Raw genomic sequence first — 8,816 nt, forward strand, 5'->3', positions numbered from 1 at the left:
AAATTCACCATTGCAAAACCCCCCTTCTCTTGGGTTCGATCCCATTGCTTGCTACTTTACTAGTTTAGAATTAGTATTAATTAGTACGTATTGTGGTATATAAATTGTTAATTTGGCTGTCTTAAATATCGACGTTTTAGGCGTGTCACCGCCTGCTATAGGACCTCCAGAATTATTTCACAAATCATAAGCTTGGACAATTGCACTAGAATGAAGTTTGTAATAGACCAAAAATAAACATCAGAAAAGAAATAAGAAGAGACAAACCTATGCTGAGACAAGAAGGATTGCCATAAAAGTCACAGAGCGTGTTTGAATATTCAATCCAGTCTCCGTCGTTGCAATTCTTCAGCGTTCCTTCCCTGCCAGTCCTTACAAGGAAAAGACTTATTTTTCAGAATTACTTGAATTTTCGGCAGCTATAACTCAAATCTCAAATAGGCTTTGAATTTTCAGCTATATGTTTTATTATGTGGTGTTAAAAGTCACTCAACATTTACTGGTAATATAATTTTCGCTAATAATAGTGTGCTCTTTTTCGTGGGCGCTTTATTTGGTTTGGGTTTAAACACTTATAGACGTATTCGGTGCAGAATTTATTTTCTTATAATCAATAATTGTCTAGTGATACTTTTATGAGTCACAAGCTTGGACAACGGCAATAACAGAAAGTTTCTGATATGTTGAAAATACATAGCTTAAGTAAGAGCAGAAAAAAGAAACAAATATCGGCAAGTCATATAACAATAACATTGAATATCAGAGAGTCATCCTTGCTAGTGTGTAAAAAATTTCCTTTACATTTGGATAAAAAAGTAATACTGCTATATAAACGCAGAAAAACTAAGTTCAAACGTTGTCGTGGAAACAGTATTAATCAAGCAGGAAAATGGTTTTGTAGCCGTGTAGGGAGGAGTATATGATTGGAAATAGTACTAACTTGATATTAATTCCAGTAATTACGGGTATTGCAAGTCAACTGATTTTTCCAACCATGCCGTGGGTTCTGGGAGAAGGCCTACAAAGTCCAGCAAAGAAGAGACTTTCAAGTCAACTGACTTTTGATAGAAGGCCTATAAAAGAGGAACAAAGTCTGTCAACAACAATGAAGCCATACGAACTCCTTTAGAATTAAATCAAAACATACATTTGCCTTTTACTGTTTTTCTTTCGAATATCATCCGCCAAAGATTAATAGATAGTACTAATTCCACCTTAGTTCTGTCTAGTGACTAGCATCTAGTCATCTACCCACAAATTCTCTCAAAACAGAAACAAAATATTTTTTATATGCCGATATTTTTACCCTGTTTTATTAGTGTTTTCTTAATTTTGTCATCAGTCGTCAACGCTCAAACTAATAAGAACATAACCTTGGGATCTTCCATTACAGCTGGAGATATATCTTCGTCATGGGTATCTCCGTCTAAAGATTTTGCATTTGGGTTCCAGCAAGTTGAGCCTGGAAATTTCCTGTTAGCCATATGGTTCAACAAAATCCCTCAAAAAACGATATCATGGTCTGCCAACAGAGACAAACTGGCCCCAAGTGGATCAAAAGTGGAGTTAGCTAGTGGCAGAAGCTTAATACTTTCTGATCCAAGAGGCCAAGAATTGTGGAGAGCCAAGTTATCTAGTGGGTCCCCTGCCTACGCCGCTCTGTTAGACACTGGCAACCTTGTGGTTTCAAAACAAGACTCTGTTGTACTTTGGCAAAGTTTTGATGAGCCGACGGACACATTACTGCCCTCACAGACTCTAGGTCAAGGTGCCCAACTCATTGCTCCTTATTCAGAACAGAATTATTCAAGTGGCAGGTTTTCATTCGATTTCACAACCGACGGGAATCTAGCATTATACACCACAAATTTCCCACTTTTTGACTCTTTAAACTCAGACTACTTGGACTATGAGAGTCAAGGGTTAGGATTCCAGGTGGTGTACAACCAGTCTGGCCTCCTGTACCTTGTAGGCAATAATGGTAGCATCCTTACGCATATGTTCTCAGAAGACCAAGTTGTTTCTGAAGATGTTCTTTACCAGAGGGCGATCCTTGAACATGATGGTGTTTTAAGACATTATGTCTATCCTAAAGGGTCAGCAGGTTGGTCTGTCAAGTCGTTTGCTCCTAATAATATCTGCACAGCTAAACTACAAGACACGGGCAGTGGGGTGTGCGGATTCAACAGCTACTGTCAGTTTGGGAGTGACAGCAAACCACACTGCTTATGCCCACCAGGTTATTCACTATTGGATCCAAACTATGAGATGGGCGGATGCTATCAGAATTTTCCATCACAAAATTGTGAAGCAGCGTCAAAGGAAAAGAATGAGTTTGATCTGAGAGTGTTGATAAATGTAGACTGGCCACTCTCTGACTATGAGCACTATCAGAATGTTACCATTGATTGGTGCAGAGAAGTTTGCTTGGATGATTGCTTTTGTGCGGTTGGGGTATTCGAAGAAACTGGGGACTGTTGGAAAAAGAAGCTACCACTCTCAAATGGGAGAAACGATGGCTCTGTAGACCGGACAACCTTTATCAAGGTAAGGATTAATGATGACATCAGCGAGAAGAACTATAGGAAATCAAACAAGGATTTGATTGTTCTTTTAAGTACCTCAGGATTGACCAATATCGTTCTACTGGTGGCGGGTTTTTGCTTCTGTCTTCTCCATAAGAAACATATTCACGTTACTAGGGAGAGCAAAACAACTGGAAAGTACAGCATCCATACTTTCAGCTACAAAGAACTTGATGCGGCCACAGCCGGGTTCAAGGAAGAACTAGGTCAGGGAGCTTTTGGTGTGGTGTACAAAGGCGTCATAGATGACATTTCAGGTTCTCCAACTTCTATCGCTGTGAAAAAATTGGATAAACTACCTATAACTGCCGATAAGGAGTTCACAACAGAAGTGAAAGCCATAGGTCAAACACATCACAAGAATCTGGTCAGGCTCGTAGGTTTCTGTGAGGAAGGAATACATAAGATGCTGGTATACGAGTTTATGAGTAATGGCACTCTCTCTGATTATATTTGTGGACTTCCTAAGCCGGCCTGGGAGAAGAGATTGCAAATAGTCCACGACATTGCTCGGGGTCTATTCTATTTGCATGAAGATTGTAACAGCCAGATAATCCACTGCGATATTAAGCCCCAAAACATACTTTTGGATGATGATCACAATGCTCGGATTTCTGACTTCGGGTTAGCAAAGCTTTTGGGGCCCAATCAGAGTCATACATATACAGTTGCCAGAGGAACCAGAGGATACGTTGCTCCTGAATGGTTTCGGCACATGCCAATCACAGCAAAAGTTGATGTTTACAGTTTTGGGATTTTGTTGCTTGAAGTTATATGTTGCCAGAGGAATGTGCAAGCTGAAGATAATGAAGACGGTGGTTTTGTCTTACTAACTGAGTGGGCTTCGGAGTGTTACAAGATGAACACACTAGATGATCTCGTCAATGGTGATACGGAAGCTCTCGCTAACATACCAAAGTTAGAGCAATTGGTGAAGATTGTCTTGTGGTGCACAGAAGCGGACACAAATTTAAGACCCACAATGAGGATGGTCTTACAGATGCTTGAAGGGCTAGTCAAGGTCCCGGATCCTCCAAACCCATCATCATACTCTTCTTCTATGGCGACTAGGACCCACAGTGAACAATGGGTGTCTGCATGACTGTTTCATTGGAAAAAATGGCCGAAGAATGTAAGCGAGTATTAGATTGAGAAATAAATTATTACTCCATGTAAGTACTGTACTAAATTGCACTGTTGGGAGAAGGGGTTATGATTTATGATACTGCTAATAGGAGAATCTTCCCTTCTTGACCGAGAGGATTTAAAGACGAAAAGCATCTCATGTAAAAGAAGTTCAGAATCCATAATAACATGAGAAGAGATGTATAACAATCAGTGTAATGTATGCGAATATAGCAATGATTTACTCATAATTCTCATGATGTTAAGTAATAAAAGCTACCAAACGATGGTTCGAGGTGTACTTCACAATAAAAGAAGTGACGAGAGTTTAATGAACCCTTTCGCTTCTTTGCCTCCATTGATAGAATGGAAATTCAAATTTGAACTACTCACACAATTGAAGCTAAGCACCTTTAATCATACGTGATGCTCGAATGCTGCTATGCTACTATACAAGCAGAAATACTACTCCAAGTTTTATGGTCTATGAGTAATAAGCTCTTGTTATTCGTCATTAGTTAAGTGCAACGGAACATGAAGAATGGAAGAAGCATCAGCATTTCTGCAGCATATACAAAAACGACTCGAGTTTCAAAAGACTGAAATTCTCTCAGGAATTTCGTTGGACACCTTGTGCGCTCAACGATTACAAATTTACAATCCAGTCACTTAACCAATAGGTTGATTGCTAATTATCAAATGAGACAAGAAAAGATCACAGCCAGGATTAGAGAATGTAGACAGAGAGAAATTGCTCCTTTCTGATGATCGAGTTTCTGAAAATAGATATTTTAATCCTATTCAATGTTTACATTAATTATATTGACATAATTATTTACACTCTTAAACATTTTTCGAACTCCTATATTTCATATGATCAATAGGATCATCACAACGTTTCACTGTCACCGCCTGCTATAGGACCTCCAGAATTATTTCACAAATCATAAGCTTGGACAATTGCACTAGAATGAAGTTTGTATAATAGACCAAAAATAAACATCAGAAAAGAAATAAGAAGAGATAAACCTATGCTGAGACAAGAAGGATTCCCATAAAAGTCACAGAACGTGTTTGAATATTCAATCCAGTCTCCGTCGTTGCCATTCTTCAGCGTTCCTTCTATGCCAGTCCCTACAAGGAAAAGACTTTTTTTTCAGAATTACTTGAATTTTCGGCAGCTATAACTCAAATCTCAAATAGGCTTTGAATTTTCAGCTATACGTTTTATTATGGGGTGTTAAAAGTCACTCAACATTTACTGGTAGTATAATTTTCGCTAATAATCACAAGCTTGGAGAACTGCAATAACAGAAAGTTTCTGATATGTTGAAAATGCAAAGCTTAAGTAAGAGCAGAAAAAAGAAATAAATATAGGCAAGTCATGTAACAATAACATTGTATATCTGGTTTTAGCTTCCAATGTTGGGATAGATAAAGTGTATATATGCATTGCACTAAACTATAATCACTGACAAATGCTCAACTCTGACCAATTTTAGGATCACATTTCTTTCATTCCATTGCATCGCTCAAAATGTATAATGTAAACAACTGTATTGAGAGAAACCGTACTGCATTAAAGTCGCCGACTGCATCAAAACCCCTTTATAAATGTTTCATTTGTTCATATGCTTCTGATTTTTTATAATCCCACACATATTTTGAGAATTGGGAAGAACATGATAAAAAGTAGGAAAATGCAAAAAAGTAAGTTCAAACGTCGTCGTGGAAACAGTATTAATCAAGTAGGAAAATGGTTGTGGAGCCGTGTAGGGAGGAGTATACGATTGGAAATAGTACTAACTTGATATTAATTCCAGTTATTACGGGTATTGCAAGCCAACTGATTTTTCCAACCATGCCGTGGGTTCTGGGAGAAGGCCTACAAAGTCCAGCAAAGAAGAGACTTTCAAGTCAACTGACTTTTCCACTCTTGCCGTAGTACTTGTGATAGAAGGCCTATAAAGAGGAACAAAGTCTGTCAACAACAATGAAGCCATACAAACTACTTATTATATAACCGAACTCTTGGTAGAAGACCTAAAATCAAACATACATTTGCCTTTTACTGTTTTTCTTTCGAATATCATCCGCCAAAGAATAATAGATATTACTAATTCCACCTTAGTTCTGTCTAGTGACTAGTATCTACCCACAAATTCTCTCAAAACAGAAACAAAAATCCTTTTTTATATGGCGATATTTTTACCCCGTTTTATTAGTGTTCTCTTAATTTTGTCATCAGTCGTCACCGCTCAAACTAATAAGAACATAACCTTGGGATCTTCCATTACAGCTGGAGATTTATCTTCGTCATGGGTATCTCCGTCTGAAGATTTTGCATTTGGGTTCCAGGAGATTGAGCCTGGAAATTTCCTGCTAGCCATATGGTTCAACAAAATCCCTCAAAAAACGATATCATGGTCTGCCAACAGAGACAAACTGGCCCCAAGTGGATCAAAAGTGGAGTTAGCTAGTGGCAGAAGCTTAATACTTACTGATCCAAGAGGCCAAGAGTTGTGGACAGCCAAGTTGTCTGGTGGGTCCCCTGCCTACGCCGCTCTGTTAGACACTGGCAACCTTGTGGTTTCAAAACAAGACTCTGTTGTACTTTGGCAAAGCTTTGATGAGCCGACTGATACACTATTGCCCACACAGACTCTAGGTAAAGGTGGCCAACTTATTGCTCCTTATTCAGAACAAAATTACTCAAGTGGCAGGTTTTCATTCGAGCTCACAACTGGCGGGAATCTATCACTGTACACCACAAATTTCCCACTTTTTGACTCTTTAAACTCAGACTACTTGGACTATGAGAGTCAAGGGTTAGGATTGCAGGTGGTGTACAACCAGTCTGGCCTCCTGTACCTTGTAGGTGATAATGGTAGCATCCGTACGCATATGTTCTCAGAAGACCAAGTTGTTTCTGAAGATGTTCTTTACCAGAGGGTGATTCTTGAACATGATGGCGTTTTAAGACATTATGTCTACCCTAAAGGATCAGCAGGTTGGTCTGTTAAGTCGTTTGCTCCCGATAATATCTGCACAGCTGTTCTACAACAAACAGGCGGTGGGGTGTGCGGTTTCAACAGCTACTGTCAGTTTGGGAATGACAGCAAACCACACTGCTCGTGTCCCCCTGGTTATTCGTTATTGGATCCAAACAATGAAATGGGTGGATGTTATCAGAACTTCCCACCACAAAACTGTCAATACCCGTCAAATGAAAAGAATGACTTTGATCTTAAAGTATTGATAAACGTAGATTGGCCACTCTCAGACTATGAGCACTTTCCAAATGTTACAATAGATTGGTGCCGTGAAGATTGCTTGGATGATTGCTTTTGTGCAGTTGGTATATTCGAAGAAACTGGAGACTGTTGGAAGAAGAGACTACCACTATCAAATGGGAAACTTGATAGCTCTGTAGACAGGAAAGCCTTTATCAAGGTAAGGATTAATGAAGATGTCAGCGAGAAGAGCTATAGGAAATCAAACAGGTATTTGATTGGTCTTCTAGGTACCTTAGGACTGACCAATATCATTCTACTGGTGGTTGGTATTTGCTTCTGTCTTTTACATAAGAAACAAAACCAGGTTAGTAGTGGGAGCAAAATAAGTGGGAAGAACAGCATCCGTACTTTCAGCTACAAGGAACTTGATGCGGCCACAAGCGGGTTCAAGGAAGAACTAGGCCAGGGAGCTTTTGGTGTGGTGTACAAAGGGGTCATAGATGACATTTCAGGTTCTCCAACATTTATCGCTGTGAAAAAATTGGATAAACTACCTGGAAATGCTGATAAGGAGTTCAAAACAGAAGTGGACGCCATAGGTCAAACGCATCACAAAAATCTGGTCAGGCTTGTGGGTTTCTGTGAGGAAGGAACGCATAAGATGCTGGTATACGAGTTTATGAGTAATGGCACTCTCTCTGATTATATTTGTGGACTTCCTAAGCCGGCCTGGGAGAAGAGATTGCAAATAGTCCACGACATTGCTCGGGGTCTATTCTATTTGCATGAAGATTGTAACAGCCAGATAATCCACTGCGATATTAAGCCCCAAAACATACTTTTGGATGATGATCACAATGCTCGGATTTCTGACTTTGGGTTAGCGAAGCTTTTGAGGCCGAATCAGAGCCATACATATACAGCGGCCAGAGGAACCAGAGGATACGTTGCTCCTGAATGGTTTCAGAAAATGCCAATCACAGCAAAAGTTGATGTTTACAGTTTTGGGATTTTGTTGCTTGAGGTTATATGTTGCCAGAGGAATGTGCGAGCTGAAGATAATGAAGACGGTGGTTTCGTCTTACTAACTGATTGGGCTTCCGAGTGTTACAAGATGAACACACTAGATGATCTCGTCAACGGTGATATGGAAGCTCTCGCTAACATTCCAAAGTTAGAGCAATTGGTGAAGATTGCCATGTGGTGCACAGAAGCGGACCCAAATTTAAGACCCACAATGAGGATGGTCTTACAGATGCTTGAAGGGATAGTCAAGGTACCGGATCCTCCAAACCCAGCAACATGCTCTTCTTCTATGGCGACTAGGACCCATAGTGAACAATTGGTGTCTGCATGACTGTTTCAATGGAAATAATGGCCGAAGAATGTAAGCTAGTATTAGATTGAGAAATAAATAATTACTCCGTGTAAGTACTGTCCTCAACTGCACTGTTGGGAAAATGGGTTATGACTTATGATACTGTTAAGAGGAGAATCCGCTCCTCTTGAACAAGAAGATTTAAAGATGAAAAGAAACTCATGTGAAAGAAGTTCAGAATCTGTAATAACATGATAAGAGATGTATAAAAATCAGTGTAATGTAAGGAATTTAAATTGTTAATAAAGAATACCCTGGAATGCAAATACAGCAATGATTTACACATAAGAATAACCAAAATGTAAGCATGCCTAAACTACGATCCCTTTATCAAATCACAGATAAAAAGATTCAACTTTTACCGACAAATGCTTGATAAAAGAATTGAGCAGCAAGAGTGAGTAGTGAGTAAATTTGCACACCTCATAAAGGAGGCCAAATAGCCAAAAGTATATGGTGGGCTGGTGGCTATCTGCTGTAGTCCGATAACTA

General features: G+C 39.3%; 2 protein-coding genes across 2 annotated transcripts; both read left to right on the plus strand.

Annotated features, from left to right (window-relative positions):
• Window positions 1–1,122: 1,122 nt before the first annotated feature.
• On the plus strand, window positions 1,123–4,001 carry LOC141597046 (G-type lectin S-receptor-like serine/threonine-protein kinase LECRK1). Its single transcript, XM_074417365.1, has one exon. It carries the CDS (start codon window positions 1,291–1,293, stop codon window positions 3,685–3,687), a length of 2,397 nt encoding a protein of 798 aa, XP_074273466.1. The 5' UTR covers window positions 1,123–1,290; the 3' UTR covers window positions 3,688–4,001.
• Window positions 4,002–5,906: 1,905 nt separating this feature from the next.
• Window positions 5,907–8,592, plus strand: LOC141595460 (G-type lectin S-receptor-like serine/threonine-protein kinase LECRK3). Its single transcript, XM_074415427.1, has one exon. The coding sequence runs from the start codon at window positions 5,907–5,909 to the stop codon at window positions 8,301–8,303; it is 2,397 nt and encodes a 798-aa protein (XP_074271528.1). The 3' UTR covers window positions 8,304–8,592.
• The last annotated feature ends 224 nt before the right edge of the window (window positions 8,593–8,816 follow it).

The sequence above is a fragment of the Silene latifolia genome, chromosome 8, assembly GCF_048544455.1.
Source record: "Silene latifolia isolate original U9 population chromosome 8, ASM4854445v1, whole genome shotgun sequence".
Taxonomy (NCBI): domain Eukaryota; kingdom Viridiplantae; phylum Streptophyta; class Magnoliopsida; order Caryophyllales; family Caryophyllaceae; genus Silene; species Silene latifolia.

Bases quoted from the DNA above. Each gene is read 5' to 3' on its own strand.
- LOC141595460 (XM_074415427.1), top strand. From the start codon at position 5,907: ATGGCGATATTTTTACCCCGTTTTATTAGTGTTCTCTTAATTTTGTCA.
- LOC141597046 (XM_074417365.1), top strand. From the start codon at position 1,291: ATGCCGATATTTTTACCCTGTTTTATTAGTGTTTTCTTAATTTTGTCA.